Here is a 26,539-nt window from a genome sequence, read left to right on the forward strand (position 1 = left end):
AATGCTCTAATTAAATACTTAATACTTTCCATACATTATGTGCATGTATGTGTAATGTAATCAGAACAGATTTGCAGCGCTAAGCCAGAGCGAACGAAATAATTCTGAGCTGGTATTCAAATGTTCGCTTAATCAGCTTTCAGCTGATATTAGACGAAGTATTTAAGCGTTCGAGTGAAGTAATTTGATCTGCTTCAAGCCGATTTTGTTGCCAAAACTGGCAAGAGATAATGCATGCATGCGTATATGAATATCCATCGTAATAAATCCCTTGGCATTTCTGCGAACAATTAATATTCAAAATGTGCTCGAAAAAGTGTAATTAATCAGGGACATTTGCGAATGTAAATTACGAGAATGCAGCAAAAATCATTTACTGCTGCTTTTCAGCTTATTCCATTAATCTTACAATTGCCAGTGGTATATGTGCACACACACACACACCCACAGACACAGTCGCTCACAAGCACGCGTAATTCTATGAAATCGTTACGGAATCGAAATTTTGGCCGGGCAATCAGAGTGAAATGGGATTACGGCAAACGCCCGTGGGCTGTCACACAGAAACTATAGCTTACATTCTGGGGCAACAAGCGTGGCTCCGGCTCCGCGTGTGTGTGTGTATGTGTGTGGGTGACTGGCATGTGTGTGTGTGTGTGTTCTGCTGCTGTCCACATACCATAGCCATTGTTGGCGCACACGTATTTAATAATTTATTTATGCCGCATTTACGTTATGTAAATTTAGCACGGCCAACAACACAATCAGCAGCGGAACAAGAAAACCCAATTGAATAGCGACAATCAACTGCGGACAATGGACAAGCTAAATGAGCACACGCACATGGGCCAGCGAACTGGATAACCTTTGGGCAGCTGCAGCTTGCCAATATACATATGTATATGTATATATGCATATACAATATACATATATAAATACATGTATTTGTGTATATTTTTAAGCGCCCGAAAGTCGCTGGCAAATAAATGAGCTCACACAAACTATGTGCGATTTCTTTTCCCTTAGCCAAGGCACAGGGCGGAGGTACACAGAGAGCGTGAGGAAGAAGAAGCTGAGTTATTCAGCTTTAAGCTGCTTGGATTTTCAAACTGCGCCCGCAAGTATGCAACACTTTTTTCTCGCCCAGCAAGGAACTATGCACAAATGTTGCAGCCAATTGCTTTCCGGTTGGTGTGTGTGTGTGAGTGTGTGTGTTTTTTTTTGCATTTTGGCTCACATTGTTGTTATATAAAACGAGAGGCCAGCAGCTCGGTTTGGTTGGACTCAATCGAATGCGACCAGAGGCGACTATTTGCTCATTAGAAACTGTCATTAACTTTATTGGCATTGCCACAAACACACGCATATATACACATATGAGCGTGTGTGTGTGTGTCGTCAGTGTGTCGCCTCAATAAAAACTGAAACTAGAGCTAAAATTGGAGCTGAAATTTATTGAAGTGCAGCAGCGAAGCGGGGTGAGGAAACAAACGCCATTGAGCGCTTGGCTTATTTAAAAAATTCTGTTGCATACTTTTGCGCTGCAGGCGAAATTCGGAATGCGAATGTTTGTTGTTGCAGCTGCTGCGCTGCTGCCGCTGCCGCTGCCGTGCTAGACAAGCAAACAAACTTCAAAAGCGTTGCACAATTTTCGTTGGCTCTCAGTGTAGCAGAAGTAGGAGAAACGAACGACGACGACGACGACGACGACGACGGCGACGACGACAACCAGGCAGAAGAGGCATTCAGGCAAATTTTTTTCGTTTTCGCCTGCCCAGCAAAGGCTCGTCGTCCTCGCCCTCGTCCTCAGCTGGCAGCAGTGTCCCTGCCCCAGTCCCTGCCCTAGTCCCTGTCCCTGTCCCAGTCTCTTGTACCCGTCCGTGTCCGTGTCCATGTCCCTGTGCCTTTTCCTTTTCCTTTTCCAGTTGCCAGTTGCCTGTTCGCCGTTCGTCGTTTTCGTTTGTCGCTCGGCTCTTTTTTGCGCACAGCAGAAAACGCGATATGGCACACGCGCGTGTTGCGCTGCCAGAGGCGTAGGGGCGTCTAGGGTACGGGCCACTGTCTCTCTCTCTCTCTCTCTCTTTCGCTCTTTCACTTTCTCTCTCTCTCTCTTTCTCTCTCACACACAGTGTGCTATGGAGGAGGAGGTGGTTGGTTGGCTTACATGCTGCCTTAGTTTAGCCAGTTAGCGAGGCGCCAGCGCTGCCAGCCTAACTGACGAGCTGACAGACTGACAAACTGACAGACTGACGAACTGGCTGGGTGACAGCCTGTGCGGTGCCCTACCCAATGCCGTGTAGGGTGTGCGACTGTTCGGCTTTGCGCTGGCTTTTTTTTTCGAGTTGAGTTAAGTTGAATTGTGTGCTGCTCCGCTTCGCGCTGCTCTGCTCTGCTCTGCTCTGCTCCGCGCTGCTCTGCTCTGCTGTGCTTAGCTGTGTTGAGTTGAGTTTCGTGCCAGCGCAGACGTCGTCCTGCTTGTTGGCATTGCCTTACACACACACACACACACACACACACACACAGGCACAAGGCATATGCGCGCTTGTAAAAAAGGGACATGCCAGAAACAGTTATAGGCACACACACACACACACGCAAACACATACATAGAGCCTAAACAAGCAGCCAAGCACAGGACGCAGCGCAACAACAATAAGTTGAAGACAAGCCACGAAAAATCGAAAGTCCAAACACACACACACACACACACACACTCATACACACACACGCATGCACGCACACAAAGGGAACACTTCAAAAGCACTCCAAAGCCACACACAGCGTGCGTGCGTGCTTCTATGTGTGTGTGTGTGTGTGCGTCGGTTTGTATGTATGTGTGTGTGTTTGTAAATTTTTCGTTGCCTACTTAAGCGCTGCCCTCGCTGCCGTTTCAAACAAAATGCAAGTTATGCATTCGCATTTAGCACAGACACACGCACACACACACACATGCAGTCGAGGCGTATACGCAATCTTTTGTATGGCCACATCAAGTATACGCCACGTTTTCGAAACAAACACACACAAACACGCTGAGAGGGACACACATGTGCATGGACAACGCACAGACAAACACTAGCACGCGCGTCTAACAACAGCAACAAGAATTATTAGATAGATGTATATATATATATGTACATATATATATTCAATATATTTACATCTAAAATATATATAAATATATATATACATATACAGATTTTCGTCTATATGTTTTGCTTAGTTTTCTCTTTTCTCTTCCTTTTTGAGCACTTGAAAAAAATACAAAAAAAAAAGAAAAAAAATTACAAAAGGAACTTTGAGAACTTATGTAAAGCGTTTTGCTGCCTGCGCACTGAGTTTGCCTTTTAGACAAATAAAAAAAAAAAATTCCAAAAAAAATTATATTGAATCATTATATACACATATATCATATATTACAAAGATATATACATATATATATATATATATCTGCATATATATATCAATATTAGGCTCTGTGGTGCTTGCTTCGGCGAACATATTTAGCTCAACTCGAATTTCGGTCACTTTTTTGCTCGAACTAGCCTGCCAGCCCTGACTGAGCGCTCAGCACTCTGACTCGGAATCGGGAGTTTTCGAGTGCGGCCAGCACAGGATTTTGGTGTCCTTTAATCAAGTGTTTTTTTTTTTTTTTTTTTTTTTTTTTTTGGTTGCGTATTGTTAAACGTTTGTTAAATATTTGCATTAGTTCTTATTCATTTATATTTGAAATTGATTTGTATTATTTATTTTATTTATTTAATTTATTAATTTTGATTTGATTTGCTCTTTCTGTTTTTTCTTTCTTTTCTTTCATTATTTCTTGTTTGGTTATGCTGGCTGCTGTTTGGGTTACCCGTAATCCGTTCGTCTCCGTGGTTCACTGAAACTGTCAGCTGCCGCAGCGCGTGTGCGTTCATCGAGTGCGACTTTCGTTCAGTTGGCCGTTCGGCAATGGGCCGACCGAGCGACTGTGGCTCGGGCCGCAGCCTTCGGCATCGGGCATCGTTTGTGGGCCGTTCGGCGTGTGCCACTTTCCACTTGGAGCCGTTCAGCGAGAGCGGGAGCGAGAGAGATAGAGAGCGGGTGGCTGAGAGGGACAACAGAGCGAGAGAGAGAGAGAGAGAGAGAGAGGCAGCGATAGAGAGAGAGAGAGAGAGCGCGCGTGTGCGGCACTCGGTCATTGGGACAGGCCCAGGATAACGAGCGCACACGGCCAGCAGGCAGGCAAGCGAGAGCGTTACAGCAGGCACAACAAAATTGGAAAAGACGAAGGAAAAACTACGAAAATAAAGTGGAAAATTGTGGCAAATGTGCTGCATACGTCAGGGCGCAAAGGCATTTCAGGCATTTTCTGCCTTTGCAAAGACAGAGCCGCCCGACTGTCCGTCCATTCGTCCGTTCGACCGTCCGCCAGTTCGTCTGAGCGCTGGAATAACTTTGTGACTTTGCGACTTGGCCGTCGCTTTGGCCAGGTGCGCGTGCACCACAGCATGCACTGCTGCCTATGCACTATGCCGGTGACTAGCACCAACCAACCACCCACCCACTCACACACACACACACACACACACGCACACACAGTTACAGCATACTCAATTCAGCTGTTTGCGCAATGAACACGCATTCACGTCCTGGACAAGCCTTGGACGCAACATTTCTCATCTTGCTGTTGCTGTTGTTGTTGTTGTTGTTGCTGTTGTTGTTGCTGTTTGAAAGCCACTGCATTCCTAACTAATTGACCGCAACGACACAGAACAATTAAGACAGGTGCGCGATCCAGCACATTTAACTGTTAAATGTACCCTAGACACCGCTCCCACACCCGCCTGGTCTGGTCTGGTGTGACGTGGCGCGGCCTGGTCTGGTCTGGCCTGGCCTCGCCTACCCATCTCTGGCCCCATTCTAGCGGGGCACGGCTGAGCCCCATTAGCAATGACCCGTCATAAACTGAACGCTTTAGCAGCCCCCATTAAACCGTCTCATCGTATAAATTATACATTTTTATGGATCACATCTATTCGATGTGCATTCGTCATGTGAGTGAAGGCGAAGGCATCTCTGCAGACTGGCAGAAAAACAATTTTCAACTCAAACGCTCCTCGTTGATGATATCGAAGAATGTTCGAGCTTCAACAGGAATTTAAAATCAAATACGAGTGGCTAAAATAGGTTGTTTAAGAAAATAACTGTAATTCGAAAAGTGCTCCAAGAGATTTGCAAAGAAAAGCCTAGAAAGGAAAGGAAGCGAAATCATTTCAAAATGGAATCGGTGCAAGGATATTTAAATGTTATTGAAGCATGGCAGAATCAAGAAGATTCTAGAGAGAGAGAGTAAAGGAGAGTTTGAATGTTGTTACAAACAGAGGCAATAGAGAACTATAAAAATATGGGAAGACAGAGAGGCAAAAAGAGGGAAAATAAAAGGCTGTCCTTTTTAACGCTGTCTCATTCTCTCTTCACAGTGGACAGATAGACAGGGGAGAGAAAGCGACAGAGAGAGATGCAGAGAAATATTGCGAGCAAGAGTGAGACAGAATGAGAGGTAAAGTGAAAAGCAGAAAGATATGTAAAAAGAGAAAACGGTAGAGTGAGAGAGAGAGAGAGACATAGGGAGATAGAAAGAGAGAGATAGTGTGTGTATGTGAAAGAGAATAAAAGAAAGAAAGAGAGAGCGTGTATTTGAGAGAGACAGAGAGAGTGAGAGAGAGAAAGAGAAAGAGAAAGAGAAAAAAGGAAGAAACGGAGAAGAAACATCCAGAAAAACAGTTAAAAAGATACACAAAGAATGGGACAGACAGTGAGAGCAAGAGACGGAAAAACATGATAAAAAGAGAGAACAAAATTAACTAGAGAGTGAGACAGAGAGAAACGATATAGGGGGACAAGCAGAGACGGATAGTGGCAAAGTGGTATAGAGAGATAGGAGAGAGGGGAGAGAGAGAAAAGAGAAAGAGGAGAGAGTGAGGAGAGAGAGAGAGAGAGACAGATATAGAAAAATAGAACAAAGGAGACCTAATCAAATGAAGAAAGATTAGATCAAACACAAACAACAAGTGTAAGAAAGTCTGAATCACAAAGGGAATAAAGGATAGACAAATAAAATTGTAGAAAAAAAAAAGTTTAATCAAGATCAAGAACAAGAGCCACAGAGGGAAAGAGAACCCCAAACACACTTAAGCCTAAGGATGTGCAAGTTCTGTCCATCGAATAATGCAAACTTCCTAATTAAATGTTTAGCCAAGTTCATGAAAATCACACAGAAGGGCGCTGCGCAAAGCTGTCACACACAATTCCAATCAGATAAGGCGAGCCGGTTAAGACCCAGGAGAGAGAAACGCGTTTAGTCTGTGCGACATCAGTTCAGACAAGCTGGCGCTGATGCTGAACAATGTGTGTTTATACAAATAAACAAACACACATACACACACACACACACACATAGATGCACACACTTTGTCTGCGTTGTTCAAGTCTATTGTGAGCCTTTGTTGTTCTATTATAATCAAGGATATCGTTAGTAAAACGATTTGCAATGTGAACTTTTACTTCTATTGGTCAATCATCAAAGAGCAAAAAGCAAATTCCAATGAATGCAGCACAAAGAAAAAGAAGAAGAAGAAGAAGAAGAAGGAAGAGACGAAGCTGAAGCTGAAGAATAAGTCGAAGTGGAAGTTTAAGTAGAAAAGTTGCAGTTAGTGCAAGAAGAAGCGTAAGGACAATTGCCAACTCGAATATTAACAATAACAACAAACAGCGGCAGAGCTAGAGGCAGAGCTAGAGGCAGAGGTAGTGAGAGAGGTAAAGACAGAGGCAGTGGCAGAGGCAGAGGCAGAGGCAGAGGCAACGGCAGCTGTTGCCCCGCCCACCCATATTAGCTTACACTTTGTGTGTTGGGCAACATGGCGTATGAGCAATGCGAGCTGTCGCGCGCTCTATAATATATATATATATATATGTATATGTGTCTGTGTGTGTATGTGTGTGTGTGTGAACTGGAAAAAGGGAACTGCGGATGATGTCAGCGAACGAGGCAAATACTCGTACAAATCGTTTGTATGATGTGGGCTCGCTATACAATGTGTGTGTGTGTGTGTGTGTGTGTGTGTATGGGTGTGTGTTCGTGTGTGTGTGTGTTCGTGTAGCATGCAACACTGCCGCAACAGCAGCAACAGCAGCAGCAGCAGCAGCGGCAAGCAAAACAACAAAAACTTTAGTGGGCCAACAAAGTCGCACGTACGTCCTCGCAGTGTCCTCGCACACACACACACACACACATACATATACATATATACATGCATACATATATACACTTATCCAGCACTCCTTTGCCACGCGCGTCTTTCGTGCTTTTTTGTTGTTGCTGCTTTTCGTTCTTTTTTTTTTTCATTTTACCCATTGCGGTTGCTGCTGTTGTTGTTGTTATTGTTGCTGTTGCTGTTGCTGCTGATGTTGGGACAGAAGTAAAAAGAGCGCTCATTTCATGAATGAACAATGACGACATTCTGACAGTGGCAACACCTGGCAGCTGCGAATCCTTTAGCAGCTGGCGCCGGGGGAGCCGGGCGGCAGGGGGGTGTGCAATGCAGCGCGCTATCTGTCGTCCATCACATTGTCAAGTACGACTAAATTTCCGCACCTTTGTTCACACAAACACAATATAATCACACACACACACACACACACACACACACACACACACACTCAGACACCTCTGCATACATCTATAGACAGGTTTTATATAGAGTTTAGTCAACTGACATAAACCACACATTGGTCAACATTTTATTTCTTCAGCTCTGTTGCCAAGCAAAAGAGATTGAAAGACAAGAACCCATAACAAATATACACAGATACATATATATAGATATATATCGTATTTCACTCTATATGCACATATATATATAGTGAAACACAAAGAAATCTGTATATAGATTTATATGCATGCAAATATTTGAGCTTGCTCTATGGCTTTTTTACTACGGATTTTCTTATCGAGCCAAGCCTGAGTTTAACTATATAAAATACATATATACATATATGGAACTACCCATTGTAGTTCGAGTTGAGTTTGTAGATATATGGGACTATACACATATTTTAGGCTCTTTCATAATCTATACAATTGCATATAAAATGGGAGTTATTGGAACTGTGGGATACTATGAAAGTTATTAAATTTTTAGCTCCCCTAAAAAATATTCGCAAGAATCCCGGAATCCAGCATTTCTTTTTAAGTGCTTACAGACCTCTAGATCAAGAGCATATTGTGGTATCTAAAACCTCGAACTATACAGCATATATACCTATCTATAAACTCGAAGTCTAGAGCACATTTTCTAGGCTTCTTATCGATATTTATCGATATAGATTACTAGCTTTTAATCATTCGCTGAAATCAATATTGAGAATGGCAGATGGAGGTAAAAATTAATATACGACTTATATAAAGAGGCAGAGCTTTAACTATATCGATCCATGTCTACATACATATATCTATCAACTTTATAGCACTGCAGCTAATACCTTTAGGCTGTCAGAAACATTAGCATATTGAAAATATAAACATCTTAAGCACTGCGGAATGAGCTCACCGACAGCAGTAAAATTATCAATAAAAAACAAATTTGTTATTCTTGGAGACTTTGTTCAATAGTAGTTTTAATGAGTTCGATTATTTAATTTTGAGCTGCGTCATTGAGCTAAATTGTGGGCGTTTCCAGGGCTATAAAATGAAACACAAATATAACGCAGCAAAAACTTGAATCATCGGCCTCGAAAGGCTAACCAGGATATCAAAATGAATTGGGGTAATGTCACACCGCGTTGGGTGCAAAACATTTCGTATATGAAAATATATAATAGATAGATATATATGTATATATAAATGTATGAGTAATATTAAAATAAATAACTTAAAGATGGAAAGTAATACCAAAATATATGCTACGATAAGTCGCTTGATCAAATTAAAATTTCAAATCAATATCTGTGTGTGTAAACTGAATTGATGCCTGCCTTGACTTGGCTCGAGTCAAATAAGTTAACTGCAATCGAGATTAACATTTGTAAGTCTAATTTCAACAGATATTTTGATGGATTGCAGCGCTTCCTTTGCCACCATGGGCGTGGCAGTTTGGGTTGCTGGTAGGCTGACCTCTAACTGCCAGCCAATGGCATAGTGTGTGTGTCCATGTGTGTGTGTGTGTGTGTGTGTGTGTAATGTACACCTGAAATGTCGCTACGCCCTGTACTCGTCCTTCTGTCATCGTGTACGCGTATTAACATAACCTTACATTATTCAACTTTCCCGTTTCCTTCTGCACTTGGCTCATTGGCACAAAGCAGGAGGCGGCTGGCAGGAGGCCGACAGGTTGGCAGGTAGGCAGGCAGGCAGGCAGGCAGCTGGTTTACCTGGTATGGTATAGAGTCTAAATGTACATAAATTTGGTTTATGAGCTGCGCGTGTTTGCCTCTTGTTGCTGTTGTTGTTGTTGTTGTTGTTGTTGTTGTCGCTGACAGTTGGGCGAGCTATCGACGGGAACAGCAACGAGAGCAAGCAAACACCATAGTAAATATAACAAGGCTAATTATGCCATCGCCATCGTCGTTGTAATTACGCATAATATACACGCGTGTGTGTGTGTGTGTACGTGTGTGTGTGTGTGCGTGTGTGAGTCCATTCATGCAATACAATTGCTTTGTTTATTTTAAAATTGAAAACTGACTTTTGTCAAAAGCAAAAGACTCGAAATTAACTATGGAAATGCTGATAAACATATATAAAGATCTCTCTCTCTCACACACACTCTCTCTCTCTCTCTCTCTCTCTCTCACCCTCGCTCTCCCCCTCTCTCCCTCCCTCCACATACATATACTATATATCATTCATTATAAGCAACGTCAAATGGCAGCTCATTAGGGCTATTTGTAGCTTAGTCAGGCAGGAAATCAGCCCTCTCCATGTTTACAGCAATTAGCCAAATCGATTCACGATTCCTGGAAGGAAGTAAGCGGCATTGCGGCATATGTTGACTGGCTAAGCCAATAATAAGCCAAATGGAAGCATAGCTACATATTTATACACTAAAGGGGTATATTGGTTCTAGTGCATCTACTGCGTCTGGCCATCCCTTCGTCTGTCTCGTCTATCTATTCATCGTCTATATATCTGTCCGCCTGTTCGATCACTTGTCTGCCCACCCGTTCGATCCGTCCATTCGTCTGTCTGTCTCTCTGTCCGTTCCACCATCCGTCCATCTATCCCTCTGTTCGTCTATCTGCCCGTCTTTCCATATGATTTTACATTTATCCGTCTTATCCTATCTAGACGGTTCATCCGTTTATCTGACCATCCCTACGTCTGTTCGTCAATCCGTCAGCTTCTCCGCCCGTAGGTCTGTCTATCCTTCTGTCCATCCATTCGACCGTCCATCCATCTATCAATCCATTCCAAAGGCTGTTCCTACATTTGTCCAATTGTCCATCCATCTATCTACCCATTTATCCGTCTATCCACTCGTCCTTATATCCAAGCGGACGTCCGTCCGTCTTTAAGTCTGCTTCCAATAGCCAATCGGGATATACTATCTGCTTTAAGGATATTGGCGACTTGCAATTTAAGCATAAGCTAAGCTGATGCATTGCCCGAACGCATCAACACACACACACACTCACACACACAGCGACACACAAATGCACTCAATGGTCAGCACACTCAGCGGTCAAAATCCAGCCTTCAAGCCATTTGCCAACGCGCTTTGATCTTAATTCAGAACTATAAGGCGGCCTCAACCGAGCCCTCCTGCTCCTCCTGCTCCCCCTGCTGCTGCTGCTGCTCCAGCTGCTGCTGCTCCCCCTGCTGCTGCTACTGCTGCTGCTCCAGCTGCTGCTCCTGCTGCTGTTACTCCTCCTGCTGCTCCTGCTGCTCCTAATGCTGTTACCCCTCCTGCTGCTGCTTCTCCTCCTCCTCCTCCTATTGCTACTGCTTCTGCTGCTGATGCTGTTGTTCCTCCTCCTGCTTTTCCTCCTGCTGCTGTTACCCCTCCTGCTGCTGCTGCTGCAACTGCTGCTCCTGCTTCTCCTCCTCTTCTACGACCCAAAGCTTTGGCCAATTACCGTGGAGCCATTTCCATGTTTTTTTGCTGTTTTATAGAAATTTTCTTTCATTTATTTCTTGCAATTTTTTTTCTCTCTTTATATTTTAGTATTTTGTGTTTGCTTTGCATTTCGTTTCGTGTTTCAATGCGTTGCTTTGGCAACCAGCAGCAACAACAGCAACAACAACAACAATAAGACCAACGATGCCCCACAACGAGCGCTAAAATGTGCAGCAGGCACGCGATTAGAGTCCACAGAATGTGCTAGGAGAGTGGGTGGTTGGGGTGGTGTAGTGGTGGGGTGGCTAGCCTGGTGGGGTGGTGAGGTGGTCTGGCTTGTTGGTTGGGCGTTTGGTGTTAGCAGAAATCATCGAAATGCCACAAAGCCAAACGCTTGACGCTCAACTCTGTGCCACAGTCAATTTGTGGGGCAGACATCAAATTGCGGGCCCCATCAGCAGAGCAACATGTGCCGGTGCAGTTGCACCAGCCAAGCCAAGTCGTGTGGGGGGTGGGGGGGTGGGGGTGGTGAGGATAAAGGCGGGCCTGGGGACTGGGGTGGCTCGGATGAAATGTACGGCACGCGATTTGCTCAACTGCTTGCTGCATGCAGTTGACTGATTTTTTGGCAGGCACTCAGCCAAAACAGCCTCAAAATGGAGCACAACATGCAAAGTGTGTGTCTATCTGTATGTGTGTGTGTTTGTTTATGCTTGTGTGTGTGTGTGTGTGTGTCTTGTGTGACTGCTGATGCCATTTGCTTCATTGTTTTTCGGGGTTAACTGCAATGCGCCGCGGGCGATGAACGGAATAGCCGCCGAAATTCTTGCCATGCAAATTGCCACTTGCGTTCCACATGCCATCCACAAGAGCCGCGCGAGAACTCGGCGCTTGGCTGGGGCTTGAGTCGTGCCACAACAGGCACAGGTACAGGCGATGATGATTCGCAATGCTTAAATCAGCAAAATTGTTCAAATGTAGGGCGCTACATCATGTCGATTTGGTACACTACACTGAAAAATGTGTACCAAAAAAGGTACTTTGATTACATATAACCTCAGCAACAGGCGTAGGTACAGGAGCTGATAAGCAATGGTAGGTTAAATGAATCAGGTGAAATGTACCAATACAGCTACAGTTACTGATAGCCAGTCGTACATTTAGCCTTTATAAAGCTTAGGTACAAGTACACGAATTACCTTCCACATTATAAAAAGTGTAGTAAAATAGGTACAAGTTATATCCTTGCACACAACAAGAACACGTAATGGTACCAACAGAGTTAAAGACAGACAAACGGATATTAAATGTACCACAGAAACGACATCCTAAGCTTGACCGTAACAAAATAAGTACAAATGCGAAAATGCAGAGAGATTAGGTACAAGTAGAGTATAATAAGTTATAGCAATCCGGTTATGGCGTCCGTATGGATACTGCGACGAGAATTCTGGTCTTGAATAGATATTCCCACATATATGTACTAGGTACACTATTTATCCAATGGTACAGAGAACACTTCAATATTTAGTACTTCAGTTAAGAAAACGGACTGAAGTAGGTACTATATTTACGCTTTGTCCCAATTGTACCCTAATTGGTATTTATGAAATAGGACCAAGGCTGGTACTTCATTTAAGCAAGTGGTTCAGTGGACTTGGTGGGTACTTTAGAAATGAAAGTGGACTAAAGTAGGTCGTGTACTTCAGCTATGATACAGTGCATTGGCTATTAGGAAAGAGTTAGGTTATGATAAATATTTTATTTAATTATGTATACCTTCGGTATAACCGCAATTGCAAACGGAATGGACAGGAAATTGTTTATTTAAAATGTGGTATTTGTGCCTCATCGACTCATTAAGGACATTTGGAAAAAGCATGTCAAGGATGTCCTGCCATAAGAAACAATTAAAAAGCTAAACAATGAAAACGAAATAGAAACGAAAGGGAAGAAGAATGAATGTTAGTTTTAAATTAGTTGAAACAACATTAAGTGTAAATAATTTGATATATTGTCAGTCATAAACAAGTACAAACAGATTTCTGTTTCTAAGCTGGCTTAAAAAGATAAAAAAAAAGGGCTTAAAGTCGCTGGCAAGGACAACGGCGCGAGAATTTCCTGCGGGTTGCTGCCATTGATTTTCATAAGCAACGCTTAAATGCAAATTAAATGCCAATTAATTATGCGGGAACACACACACACACGCACACACACACACACACACACGGTGCCTAATGCTGTCGACTGGCCTTTTCTTTGTTGTTGTCGTTATATTTCGGCCTTCTAATGGCGTCATTACGCCCGCCCTGATAACGGTAAATACAATACACAACCCAAAAATAAAATTTAAAAAAACCTGACAAGTGCTGAAAAATTCATCAAAAAGACAAACCAAATATATCACACTCACACACATGCATTAGCCACTCGCTGTTGGCACACATTCTGGCATATGTGTATGTATATATGTATGTATGTGCTGGCTATTCACGCACTTATCCTTCTTTATGCATGCCTGTGTGTGCGTGCGTGTGTGTGTCTTATAATTGGCAGCCCGTGCTGCATCGATGACATCATGCAGCGGCAGAGACAGCGACGCGCCAAACACCTTCCAGAGTTGCCAAGTGTCCTGTTTATACATACATACATATGTGCATGTGCAGATGTGTGCGTGTGAATGTGCAAATGTGTGTGCGCGCGGGCTTGGCTTACATTCCAATTGGCCCCGTTATAAAATGAGACTGACCAACGCATATTGACTAACACATACATATATACATACATACATATCTGCACTTACAAATACATATGTACATATAATTTACATAAGTGCTTGGCGCTTGTGATGAGCGCGTGACGTCATCACTTAGTCACGCATATCACGAACTACAAGCAGTTCAAACAGCAGACAACTAATGCAGCTGTTTAGAGTGTCAGCGCTTTTCAAATAGCGCAACTAAACTCTAACTATAACTATCTATCAAATATAAATATTTAACCTTTTACTTAACCAGTCTCCACAATCGAAGCTTCTCTAAATCATTTGGGGAAATTCAAAATTCCGATATATCAATTTGCTATCGATATTACGCAAACATTTCCAGCACTGGCAGCGGTCAGAACTTTTTGCTTGAATCTGGGCGGGCGCCAGGCGAAGTCGAGTCAAGGCGAAATACAGAGGCAGAAAAAAAGAAACAATTTATATATTTGTTTATATAAATAATAATGTATATAAATTGTTTCTATACATAAGTATATGTATATATATATATATATATATATATCGGACAAAATGTTCAAATAACAAAACAAAAATAAATATATATAATGTAATATATATATTTAAAGAATTTTTAAATTAAAGTTTGTTTTGCAATTTTGTTTTTGTTTTTTGCTGATGTTGTTTCTGGAGTAGAAAGATGCGCGTGTTTTGGATCTTTTTACGATATTCGATTATGAAACTATATATTGTATTTAGTTATTGTTGTGTACTATTTTAGTTATAGTTTTAGTTGTTAATTTCTTTTAATCATTGTTAATCAAATAATTTATAGAAGTTGCTGTTGCCATGCTAAGATTAATTGCTAAACTTTGTATGGTATATGCGAATGGCTTGAACCCAAATATATATATTTAATGTATATAAATGTATATATATATTTAAATATACATATATATATTTATATTCATTTTCATATTTATTAAGACATAATTTAACGGCTATTTTTGTTTGCTTTGTATAAATTCTTTTAAAGTTTTTTTTTTGTTTTGTTTATTTTTATTAAGTTTTCAGTTGTTTTTTTTTTAATTTTCCATAGATTTTCATACTGGGCGTCATTTAAAATGCATATATCAAAGTTCTTAATTACATACAAACTTCGGATAAGTATATATTTTTATTGTTATTTAAATAAATGTAAACTTTACGTTGCTTGCGTTCTGGAGGGGACTTTAAATGTTATTTAAATACAAATATTAATTTATTTTCTTCTTCTTGTTTTTCTTTTGCTTATTTGCCCGCTGCTACTTGTTTTGTCTACGCTTTATAGTAGGTAAATCTTTGACTTTGTTTAATATTAGAGCTAAAATTATAAAAAGTTTACGTTATACATACATATATATATATATACAAATATGTATATATACACACATATGTATATATATATATATAGCTTGCGTGCTCAGTTACGTTGGCGAACTGTTATTTACTCCATATTCATATTGTTTATTTTTAGTTTTCCCACATTTTTTTATTTTTTATGCTAAAGTTGTTTTTTTTTTTTATGAACTAAACAAAATTACAATTTGTATATTAGAATGGGCAACAAAATATGTCGGCAACATTTTGAAAATAAAAATAAAAAAATATAGTATAAATTTCATTGTTTAAAAAATAGAAAGAAAAATTTAAATAAATCTGCTTTGTCTTAATAAATTTCAATAATGTTACTAATTTGGTTCTTATTCAAACGATTTCGACTTTTTTTTTTAATGGACATATTTAAAAAAAAAATATAACAAAAAAGAAACATTTTAAGGGAAAACATTTGAGTTTTTAATTTGAAAATTGTCACGTCAAAAAAAAAGTTGATATATACATATATTATTATATATATATATAAATATATTGACATCTTTTGCTTAATATATATGCTTGCCCTGCATTAAATTATCTACACAGAAAAAAAAATTGATTTCAATGCCACCGCCGCTGCGCTGCCAACGCCGTGTCCCTCCCCTCTGTCCATGCGCATATGTTTTATTTTTTTGATTTGCCAATTGAAGCCGACAACAATGAAAATTGTTCAACAAAATGTTTAATTTAAAAAAATTATATAGACAAAAATATTACAAACAAGAGAGATAGAAAATTAAGAGAACAGAACTGTGGTCATATATTGAATTCACGACTTACGACTTTTTTCTTGGATTACATAGTTTATATATATAGATATATATATATATACATATGCATATACATACACATACATATACATATATATATATATATATATATATTATGTGTGTGTGTGTGAAGTTATGTGTTTTATTTATTTATATATAAACTTGTTTCTTTTGCTGTTATGAATTTTGTTTTTGTAATACGTACGTAGTTGGTGTTTTATATTTCACTGCGGTTCGTTTTTTTTTTTCATTTTTAAATATTTGTTGTTGTTTTTTTTTTCCATTTTTTGTTAAATATTTTTCGTTTTTATAGTATTTTCTTGTATTTTTGCTATATAAACTGTATAAACTGCCTTGCCTGCTTGCTAACGCTGAACGCTTGTCAAATTTTAGTTTTTTTTTTTTTTGTATTTTTTTTGTCGTTTTTCACTTTTTTCTTAGATTTTGCTGTTTTTTGTTTTTTTCTTTACTTTTCGCTTAAATGTAGAACGTATTTTTTATAATTTTTGTTTTTGTTGGTTTACATATGCATTACTTAACTAACAAATAGCAGCGCGCATATATGAGCTATACCGTATATTGTATAGATATATGCACGGCTCTAATTTTACCGCTGCTTACATACTAACATTTAAAGACTTTCCATTGCAGTTGTTGTTGTTGTTGTTGTTGTTGTCGAGTTTATGTTGTTGTTTATGTTGTTGTTGATGATGTGGCTGTTGTTGCTGCTGTTAATGTGGCTCTTATTGCTGTTGCAGTTCGCTTAGCTCCACTTTCCAACGAACACACATGAAGTAAGAAAGTATTTTGTCGTATTGTTTGTTGCTGTGATTACATTTGTTTGTTTCCGTTTTTCTTGGTTGTTTGTTGTTTGTTTGTTAAGTTGCTTTGTTGTTTGTTGGCCGACATGGGGAGGGCCAGCCAAGTATGTTGTTTATGTGTATTATGTATGCATAGTACATAGCTTTTTATATAATAGGTATATAGCATAGTTATTAATTATATTTTGTATTGTTTTTGCTTTCATCTCCATCTCCATCGTCATTCTCATCGTCATCATCATCTTCATCATCATCATCATCATCATCTTCATCATCATCATCTTCCGCCTCTCTTCATATATATGCACGCCGCTCTCTCACACAAATGATATATGCCTCTATCATTTCTGTCAACTCGTCTCGTCTCATCGTCTTCTTCTGGATCAATTCTATTATTTTGCTTTTTACTTTTTGCTTGGTTTAAATATCATTTAGGCATATTTAAAGATTTCAGAGTTGCCGCCGCCACCGCCGCCGCCATCTAGTTATCGCCATTGTGATTGACGTTCTGTTCCAGCTCCTTCAGTTTCTCTTCTCGGGGCTTGGCGTTGCCGAAAATGGTTGCCGCTTGTTTGGTCTCGGCCACCGCATTGATGGGCGCCGCAATTGTACGCGGCTTTAGCTGCAGGCGTGGCCGCTCCGTGTCATCTGCAATTTGAAATTCAGTATGAGCAATCTTCGAATCGGATCCAGACATTATTGAATTGTTACCGATGGCGCCGATGCCAGTGGGACGTTCCTGTTGCTGGTTGGGATTGTAGTGGGTACGCTCGCGATCACGATGCCGACTGAAATTGTTATATCTGTCGCCATCGCGCGACTGATTCCCATAGCTGCCCTCGCGCTGGCCGCGATCCCGATCCTGATTTCGGTCGAATCTCTCGTCATTGTTGAAGTTGCCATATCGGCCGCGGTTAGCCGGACGATCTGCAAAGAACATTTATATATTAATTACACTATCGCTCGCCCTATATCTAGAATATTATTAATTAATTATTATTACTATTATATGCTGGGTATCTAGTGATACGGGCCGTCTATATAGCCTAGTATTACACTACGAATCGAGCCAAGCAGCATGCGAGCCCAGTTTTGATGTTTGATTAATTATTTGAAGCGTGCTACAATTTACATACGCAAATCAATTCAAATCATACTAGGAATACCGATAAATATGAATATAAATCAATATATGAGATGCAGGTTTTAAGTAACAGAACAAACAGCTGCAAATGCAAATGCAAAGACAAAAGGTAAGAGGTTGAAAACCGCTCCGGCATAAAATCAAGTCAGAGGTGATAAAATACGCAGAAAAATACAAATAAAAATAAAAAGTAAAAAAAAAATATATATATATATATAATAATAATAACAATAAGAGGCAAAGCGCAAATGAGAAAACAAAATAAATAAGAAAATAATGTCTGTTCCGGTTTTCGCTTTAGTTCGAGTCCGACAACTGACTATTCTAGCAAACTATAAATCGGAAAAGCGATAATAACTAAATAGGGTTTCTCTTATATGACTAAGGCAAACAAAATGGGTGCGAATATAGTCGAAGAGACTTGTACGAGGTGGAATTGGAAGATGCCGATGCTGAATGCCGCATTAATTGTCACGCTTAGCATGTGGATTTTATTTGATTTGATTTGTTGTCCATGCGAATTTGCAATCAACTACAATTTTGATTGGTACTTTTTTTGTTTTTTTTTTTTTTGTTTTTTGTTTTTTGGTTGAGGACTACGAATATGCAGCTACGTATTGAAGGTTGGAGGTTGAAGAAGTAGGTTTCACTTGCGTGGCTGATAAAAAATGCTTTACCATTGTATCCTCTATTCATGCCGGAGCTGGCGCCGCCACGACTTCTATCACTGTGACCACCATAATTATCATTGTACGAACCTCTACTATCGCCGCGATTACCAGAGCCGCCACCGGCCTCGCGACCACCGCCGGTGCCAGGGCCGCCTCGGCTATACGATTGACTGGTGCCGCCCTGACGCGGTGGTCCGCGCTTCTGGAACCCATCCCGACCATCGCGATTCATGCCGCCGCCATTGCCGCCACCGCCGCCAATTCCGCCACCAGGGCTATATAACAAGATATTCAAAAGTTAGTTTACGCATATATTGCATATAAATATATATATCTATATATCTATATTGTTATGGACACGTGACTCACCGGTCATTTCTCTTCCGATCTGCAATGTCTATCCTTAGCGGGGCCGATAGGTCATCCAATTTGATACGTCCATCGCATTCCAGAGCTCGTTCCAAGTTGTCAAGCGTTTCAAACTCCACGTAGCAGAAGCCTTTAAACTGATCCGTTTCTCGATCCTTAACCAATCGCACGTTTTTCACCTCAAAGTCATTGAATATTTTCATAACATCGCCTTGAACGAGACCTTGTGGCAAATTGCCCACGTACGCAATAAATGGCGGTTCCGTTGGCAATTGCTTCACATGACGCTCTCCTCCAAAGCCACCTCTACAAGCACAAGAGCACAAATATAACAGTTAGAAATAAGAAGCAAACAAAAAAGCAGCCAGAGACACCACAACAATATGTGCCGGTCTTGACTGCGTCGCGACGTCAACGCACGTGTGCCCGAGCCAGAGCCGGAGCCGGGCCGAAACCGAACGCATTGCAGTAAAACAAAAACAGTTGCCGCTCGAATTACAAGCAAACATCAACAATAACAAAGCGGCCCAAGCGCTGTGGCTAGGTAAATAAAAAGGAAACAATATTGCAATAAAAACAAAACCAATCGCAAACAAAAAAAAAAAAAAAAAAAAAAAAAACGCGCGCGCTTTCAATTACTTTGCGGCAAAATGCTATAGAAATTCGCCTATAAATCTGGCCGTCTATTTAAAGTTTGCCGTAACTATCGAAGGCGGCGCTGACGCTGGCGCTGTCGCTGTTGTTGGCGCTGACGTTGGCCCAGCTTCTAGTTTGGTAGTTAAACGCCAAAGGCAAATCGTACCGCCGGCGTCGACGTCGACAGCGACGTCGGCCAACGGGCGACAGCGCAGCAAATTGCCCGAAAAAAAAATAGCAAAGAAAAAGAAATGTAGAAGAAAAAAAAAACACACACACTTGCGCACAAACACACACACACCCGCCGCACGTATGTACATATGCATATACATTTTTAGGGTTTGTGTGTGCGTGAGTGTGTTTGTGTTTTGCGTGTGTGCGTGTTGCTTGACTTTTGCTTAAACCGCGTGCATTATTATACATTGTAGCACATTTGCACTCGCTGGGGCACACACTACGAACGCACTTGCACCAATTAAACACAATTTCGGCGTGCGGACTAGCACAGTTCTTTAATTATTTAATAATATTTACCTAGCGTGTTCATAACCACCTCTTCCAGCCATGTTTTATTTTTTTCAAATGAGCGAATTCGCTGCAATCCGCAGACTGACTACCAAGATTGTCGCCGTGTGCACGCGCTCCAGTGTGTACACACCTGATGGTGGAGGCGCTATGGAAAACACCCACTAGTTGAAACTATTATCATCTTTATAGAGCTTCTTCAATATATTATACAAAAATGGGTGCACTTTTTTAAGGCTCCACAATGAAGGACAATTCTTGCGGCTTCAAATAACACCCGGGTGTATTTATAAGCAACACTTGCCAATTCGCCGAATGTACCATCTGCATTTTTCAACACTTAATACTGCAGAAAAACAACATCATTAAATTGTCTTAACATTGCCCAAATTCATTATAATATTAATTATATAAAAAAGTTTAATATTTCAAGTGGTTCTACTAATACAAGTAAGATATTTATCCCGGATTGTCAGATTGACAGATGAAAGCTGCAATTTCTATCGATATATCGATGCAAATTCGCCGCTAGAAACTCGCCCTATTCGCCATTATCCAGCACTGTTGCCGCTCGCACGCTTCTTCTTACGCCTTGTTTCGGCCGAATTGTACACGTTTTTGCTGCAATTCTGTTGGCATTTTCTCTTCGGTTTGCGCATATAATCAATCTGAATAAAATTCGCACTCAAACGCAGTAAAAATGGCATTAACGTCACGTTTCTACAACGAAAAATATCCGGAGATTGAAGATGTCGTCATGGTGAACGTGCTCTCAATCGCCGAAATGGGCGCATACGTTCATTTGCTGGAGTACAACAACATTGAGGGCATGATCTTGCTGTCGGAGCTGTCTCGTCGTCGTATTCGTTCCATTAACAAATTGATACGTGTCGGCAAAACAGAGCCGGTCGTCGTCATTCGTGTGGATAAGGAGAAGGGCTACATTGATCTATCCAAGCGTCGCGTTTCACCGGAAGATGTGGAGAAATGTACTGAGAGATTTGCAAAAGCAAAGGCAATCAACTCACTGTTGCGTCATGTGGCTGACATTTTGGGCTATGATAGCAGCGACAAGCTCGAGGAACTGTATCAGAAGACCGCCTGGTATTTTGAAAAGAAATACAACAGCAAAACGGTCGCATATGACATCTTCAAGCAATCGGTTACCGATCCATCTGTCTTTGATGAATGCAATCTGGACGCAGAGACCAAGGAGGTGCTACTGAGCAACATAAAACGCAAACTCGTCTCGCCCACAGTCAAAATACGCGCAGACATTGAGTGCTCTTGCTACGGCTACGAGGGCATCGATGCAGTCAAGGCATCGCTCAGCAAAGGCCTGGAGCTGAGCACAGAGGAGCTGCCCATCCGCATCAATCTCATAGCGCCGCCGCTGTAAGTCGTCTCTGATCCAAGCAATATTGCTGACACTAATTACTATCCCATATACGCTCCATAGCTATGTAATGACCACATCCACCACAAAGAAAACAGACGGACTCAAAGCCCTGGAGGTGGCCATCGAGAGCATACGCGCCAAGATCATTGAGTATGAGGGCGAGTTTAAGGTGATTATGGCGCCTAAACTGGTTACGGCCATTGATGAGGCCGATCTGGCGCGTCGCCTGGAGCGTGCCGAGGCTGAGAATGCCCAAGTCGCTGGCGATGATGACGAGGAGGATGCTGCCGATCAGGAGGGCATGCAGTTCGATCCCGAAAAGGAGTTCAATCACAAAAACTCGGCCGCGCGCACCAACGAGGGCGACGAAGATGACGATGAAGACGAAGAGTAAATGAAAAACATTTCTAGAAAGCAACCAATTCGACCTGAAGCAACAACACCCAGCATTGAAAGATGAAAAGATAGAAAAAAAAAACAGAACAATTAATAAATTATAATGTACATTATACACATATATGTATAATATATTTATATCCTGCGTGCGTGCGTGCGTGCGTGAGTGTGTGAGTGTGTGTGTGTATGTCTGTAAACATATACACCTTAAACAAAAACAAAACAATAGTACACAAACTACCGAAGCTGGTGGCATAATCATTGCAACACAATTGTGCGCCAATGACCGATTCCATTTAACAATGCATCGCTGGCGCGACAGAGACTGCTAACTAGAGCCTCTATATGTATGTCTGTACATGCCTATGGTTTATACATTTATAAATAAATAAAATTGAAAACAAATTGTCCAACAACCAAACAAAAAAATGAGCTGAATGAAAGTGCTACAGAGTTATGGCATAGGTATATGGATAAGGATAACGGATAACGGATTCATTGTATCCCAAGCAAATGATCTCATCTGGGGGATAAGAATAAAGATAGCTCATCGATTAAATTAATTACTTCTTAATGGGGATAAGGATAACAGATTCATTGCATCCCAAGCAAATCTGGTAAAATAATACACTCATAAGGGGGATAAGGATAACTTATTCGCTGTATCCTAACCACATTATTAAAAGTAATGACCTCATCAATCAACTGTAGTATCCACATGAAACATGAGTCATCTCGCTGTAGCCACAGTCTTCACTCGCACATTAAAACTTTTCATAGACGACTTCCCATGCGTATTAAAAAAAAAAAAAGTTACATTTAGCATGTAATCACTGTGGCCCATATTCGATTTATATTTATTTATTTATTCCAATCCAAAAACAATTAATTTTTATTTAACCATTCCGTCTCCATCGTACATTATTTGATTATAAACACTAGCTCAAATATATGAATATATACATATATTATTATATGTACCTATATATGTAAAAGGTGTGCATGTGTGTGTCTTAAGTGACTGTATATATGTATATATAATATTATGTATATGTAATCTATTTGTAGGCATAGTTTGCATTATGTTTCAAAAAGATGTTCGTTGCAAGCGCTATTCCCTTTTGATAAGAAATAAATCATTGCGGTTCGACTCGACTACTACAATAATTAGCTAAAGAGATACAAAGAGTTTGTAAAATGGATTTAAATTTGAAAAAATTAGATCTAAATTCAAGTAGGGGAAAGATGTTAGGTTATATCGGATTGAGTGCGAAGTGATAGTTGTAGTGGTGGTGGTAGTGGTGGTGGTGGCGTTGGTGGTGGTGGTGGTGGCGTTGGTGGTTCCCGTATTGCAGATTTCCTTTGATTGATCCCAGAGCAGTAAAATAGGAGCAGTTGCTGGCGCCATGCAGCCAACGTTCAGCTAAGACCACCGCCGCCAGCGGCTGCATTGCGGCTGAGCAGCATTGAGCTGGCAACGGCCTTGTTGCCGTTGCACAGACGCAGCACAGTGAGCACATCGCCGCGCGGATACCCCAATTGCATCAATTCGCTAACATCCTGTTCCGTAAAGCTATCCAATGGTTGTATTGAGTTAATATTGCTTATATCAAAAGTGGCGCCGCTGCCGCTGGCGCTGGTTGTGGCAGTAGAAGCAATGGCACTGGCGCCGCCCCCCTCGCGCTTGCTCTGCTCAATGGCCTTGGCGATGGCCTGTTGCTCGCTCTCCTCCCCGTGGCCAGTGAGGCGGGCGCAAGCGGGCAGCTCGCTTTCGGGCAAGAACGGGGTGCTTGTGCCCGTGGTGCCAATGATCAAAAGGTTGCGTTGCAAGTCGATAAGGCACTGTAATCAAAACGAGAGAGATAGACATATATACTATATACAATAGAGAAGAGAGCAGCATGACGCACCTGATGGCGCTTGAGCATGTCCAGGCCCAATAGCATGTCCATGGGCTGTTGACCCAACACCGTAAAGCTGGACGTCAAATGATCATTCTCAATCTGCAGCTGCACCATGTGGATGCGACCCAGAATGGGCTGTGTGCCCACGCCCTTGGCAACGCCATTCCAGCGCGTATCGATCAGACGATTCACATGACAACGCTCCGCGCAGTCCTTGCTCATGATTGTGGTCTGTGCGCCAGAGTCAACGAAGGCCTTCACCGGCACGCCGTTCACCTTGCAGTTGATGTACCTAGAATAAAACAAGGAACATAAATATGACAATATACTTATATAATACTTATGTCCAAAATGGGACTCACAGCATTGTGACTGTGCCGAAAATTTCCGGATTGTATTCGATGGCGGCGGCCATATTATCTTGGATATTCTTCTGCTTGATCTCCTCGGCAATCAGCCGCTGTGTCTCCTCGTCGAACGGATCCGAGTTGAGCATCCGCATGCGTTGCTCGTTGCGACGCTTCCGCTCCACAATATGCTCGCGCAGCACTCTCGCAAATGTCTCTGGATCACCAGAGTCCAGAGCCTCGGCCAGCCGCGTATTATATTGGCGGAGCAAGGCCAGCGTCTCTGGGCTGGATAGAAACATTTGACGCACTGTCGCCGGATCGTCGTCAAAGTTAACATTGAAATCATCTGTCATGGGCACGTCGCCGAGATGCTGCTGCTGCCGCTCCAAATGCTGTTGCAATTGCTGCTGCATAGTGAGCGTGCTCCCTGCTGCCCCAGCGCTATGTGAGGGTGGACTGCCACCTATTGCACTCGTCCCGGGCACAGCAATGCTGCTGAAATCCAAATGGCTAATCGACGGATTGTTGGAAACTGAAAAAAAAAGAAGATCCATATATCAGAATTTTCATAAATATAAATCTACAAATGATGAGTTTTTTCTATTATAGCTTAACAGTTGCTCTGACCGATACATTCTTACATACCATACAATTTTCACATATTATATATGAATAACTTTCAATTTTTTTTACAATTATTTTCTTGACTTAAACACATAAATAGATTTCTCCAATCAAATCAAATTGCAAGTGTTTTAATAAACAAAAAGTTTGTACGACCTATTTTATATAAAAAAAAAAACGATATATGTATGTATGTAAACATGCGTAGATACATACATATATGTACATATCTGATCATGCAAAAAACGCTCACATTCCAGGTGCAAGCAACAAAAAAAAAAAAAGCTTAGGAAAAAATTAAGGCGCAACAGACAATTCAAAAAAGATTGCAAATTGCGCGCGCCCACGCGCATACAAAGAACAAAAAGAAAAAAAAAAAAACTGAAGCATTCGGACAATGTACACATAAACATGCATACATACACACTTATGCATATGTTAGACAAGGCCAAACGCGCATGGGGTCATGCGAAATGTCTGCAGCTGGATATATGAGTGTGTGTGCGCGTGTATGCATTCGATTATCTATGTTTAAATTTACATATATCGATAATAGCGCTGCAAGTGTATTATCAAAATCAGATCAACGTTTACATTCACATATGCGCATCCATGTCCAGGCGTGTCTGTGTATGAGGGTATATACATACATATGTACGTATGTGTATTTGGGTGGAATTCGCTTTGCTGTGTTTGCAATTTCTTGACTTTTAATTTTGGAATGTGCAAAAAAGCTCAACACAATACGTTTACATAGTATAACCTGAGTAATGTTTCAAGACAATATACATTTATTTTTAAATGAAAGATTCGTATATTCCAAAAACAATTCATATACACACATGCAAACATGCCCACATATACACTCCCACATAGATTTTGATAATGCAGCGCTGACCAGGAGCAGCGGCCTAGAGTGCGTACAATGACACAGTTAAGTATTTTAACACAACGCGCGCATCTTATTAGTCAGAGAGAATTGGAGTTTAGGGTTGATAATTTTAACTCACCTGTACGATTGGCATTGCTTCTGCGGCGCTGCAGCATAATGCAGTCACCGTCGCGCACTCCAAATTGCTGTAACGTTTGCTTGTCGTTGGTCAGCTCGCGGCCATTGAAAATCACCATAATTTGACTAACTTCAGCGCCAACTTCCATGGCGCAGAGTGCCTTCAGATTTTCTAGCTCTAAATCTGTGGCAACATCTAGAAAGAAGAGCTTATCATCGGTGGTGGTGACGGTGATTTTCATCGCGGTGTCGGCGTTTCACTGCTGTTGTTTATAAAACCACAATGTTTGTTGAACACAGTATATATGTACTAATAATCCCTGAACAATTGGTGTGTGCTCTGATTGCCGCATATGCGTATTAGTACAGCGAAAATTAATAAATGCGTGAATTTACGTTCTTCGTCGTCGTCGTTTCTTTTCCTCTTATTCGTTGGTTCGTTTTTGTTGCCTATGCTTTGTTGTTTTGACTCAACGAAAACGCCGCTGCCGCTAGGTATGGGAATAAGTTCATATACACCAACGATTCCGATATATCAATGCACGCGATGTTATTATCAGTGCTGGAAAGTACACCGATTGCCAGGAAACGAGCACATCATTTAATTTGGCAAAAAAAAAAAAAAATATTTATCAAAATATTTTAATAAATGTAGCTAGCTACAAACATTTCTGATAAATTGAT

The 26,539-nt window shown here is 41.1% G+C and overlaps 3 protein-coding genes across 5 annotated transcripts; 1 reads left to right on the forward strand and 2 right to left on the reverse strand.

Moving 5' to 3' along the window:
* Window positions 1-16,477: 16,477 nt before the first annotated feature.
* On the reverse strand, window positions 16,478-20,310 carry LOC6585205 (eukaryotic translation initiation factor 4H). 3 transcript variants are annotated; one of them, XM_044010836.1, is made up of 5 exons: window positions 20,183-20,290; window positions 19,013-19,318; window positions 18,650-18,918; window positions 17,540-17,755; window positions 16,478-17,476 (listed from the first exon to the last, which is right to left on the reverse strand). In XM_044010836.1, exons 1-5 carry the CDS (start codon window positions 20,212-20,214, stop codon window positions 17,310-17,312), a joined length of 990 nt encoding a protein of 329 aa, XP_043866771.1. In that variant the 5' UTR covers window positions 20,215-20,290; the 3' UTR covers window positions 16,478-17,309. The 3 variants fall into 3 exon arrangements, with proteins under 3 accessions (XP_043866771.1, XP_043866770.1, XP_043866772.1); XM_044010835.1 differs by having other exon boundaries at window positions 16,478-17,755; window positions 20,183-20,310; XM_044010837.1 differs by having other exon boundaries at window positions 16,478-17,755; window positions 18,731-18,918; window positions 20,183-20,309.
* Window positions 20,311-20,742: 432 nt separating this feature from the next.
* LOC6585206 (eukaryotic translation initiation factor 2 subunit 1) lies at window positions 20,743-22,083 on the forward strand. The gene is made up of 2 exons (XM_002010803.4): window positions 20,743-21,568; window positions 21,633-22,083. The coding sequence occupies exons 1-2, from the start codon at window positions 20,874-20,876 to the stop codon at window positions 21,964-21,966; spliced, it is 1,029 nt and encodes a 342-aa protein (XP_002010839.1). The 5' UTR covers window positions 20,743-20,873; the 3' UTR covers window positions 21,967-22,083.
* A 730-nt stretch (window positions 22,084-22,813) lies between these two features.
* On the reverse strand, window positions 22,814-26,450 carry LOC26527217 (protein DDI1 homolog 2). The gene is made up of 4 exons (XM_015161177.3): window positions 25,857-26,450; window positions 24,235-24,754; window positions 23,879-24,164; window positions 22,814-23,810 (listed from the first exon to the last, which is right to left on the reverse strand). Exons 1-4 carry the CDS (start codon window positions 26,095-26,097, stop codon window positions 23,388-23,390), a joined length of 1,470 nt encoding a protein of 489 aa, XP_015016663.2. The 5' UTR covers window positions 26,098-26,450; the 3' UTR covers window positions 22,814-23,387.
* Window positions 26,451-26,539: the final 89 nt, after the last annotated feature.

This window comes from Drosophila mojavensis, unplaced genomic scaffold (genome assembly GCF_018153725.1).
Source record: "Drosophila mojavensis isolate 15081-1352.22 unplaced genomic scaffold, ASM1815372v1 contig_136, whole genome shotgun sequence".
Classification (NCBI taxonomy): Eukaryota; Metazoa; Arthropoda; class Insecta; order Diptera; family Drosophilidae; genus Drosophila; species Drosophila mojavensis.

What these genes read in the sequence shown, in the direction of transcription:
- LOC6585206 (XM_002010803.4), top strand. Translation starts at nt 20,874, where the DNA reads ATGGCATTAACGTCACGTTTCTACAACGAAAAATATCCGGAGATTGAA. An exon ending in AATCTCATAGCGCCGCCGCT is followed by an intron (nt 21,569 to 21,632) that starts GTAAGTCGTCTC and finishes TACGCTCCATAG; the next exon opens with CTATGTAATGACCACATCCA.
- LOC6585205 (XM_044010835.1), bottom strand. Translation starts at nt 20,214, where the DNA reads ATGGCTGGAAGAGGTGGTTATGAACACGCTAG. An exon ending in GATCGGAAGAGAAATGACCG is followed by an intron (nt 18,919 to 19,012) that starts GTGAGTCACGTG and finishes CTTGTTATATAG; the next exon opens with CCCTGGTGGCGGAATTGGCG. An exon ending in CATGAATAGAGGATACAATG is followed by an intron (nt 17,756 to 18,649) that starts GTAAAGCATTTT and finishes TGTTCTTTGCAG; the next exon opens with ATCGTCCGGCTAACCGCGGC.
- LOC26527217 (XM_015161177.3), bottom strand. Translation starts at nt 26,097, where the DNA reads ATGAAAATCACCGTCACCACCACCGATGATAAGCTCTTCTTTCTAGAT. An exon ending in TTCGGCACAGTCACAATGCT is followed by an intron (nt 24,165 to 24,234) that starts GTGAGTCCCATT and finishes GTTTTATTCTAG; the next exon opens with GTACATCAACTGCAAGGTGA. An exon ending in ACATGCTCAAGCGCCATCAG is followed by an intron (nt 23,811 to 23,878) that starts GTGCGTCATGCT and finishes TTTTGATTACAG; the next exon opens with TGCCTTATCGACTTGCAACG.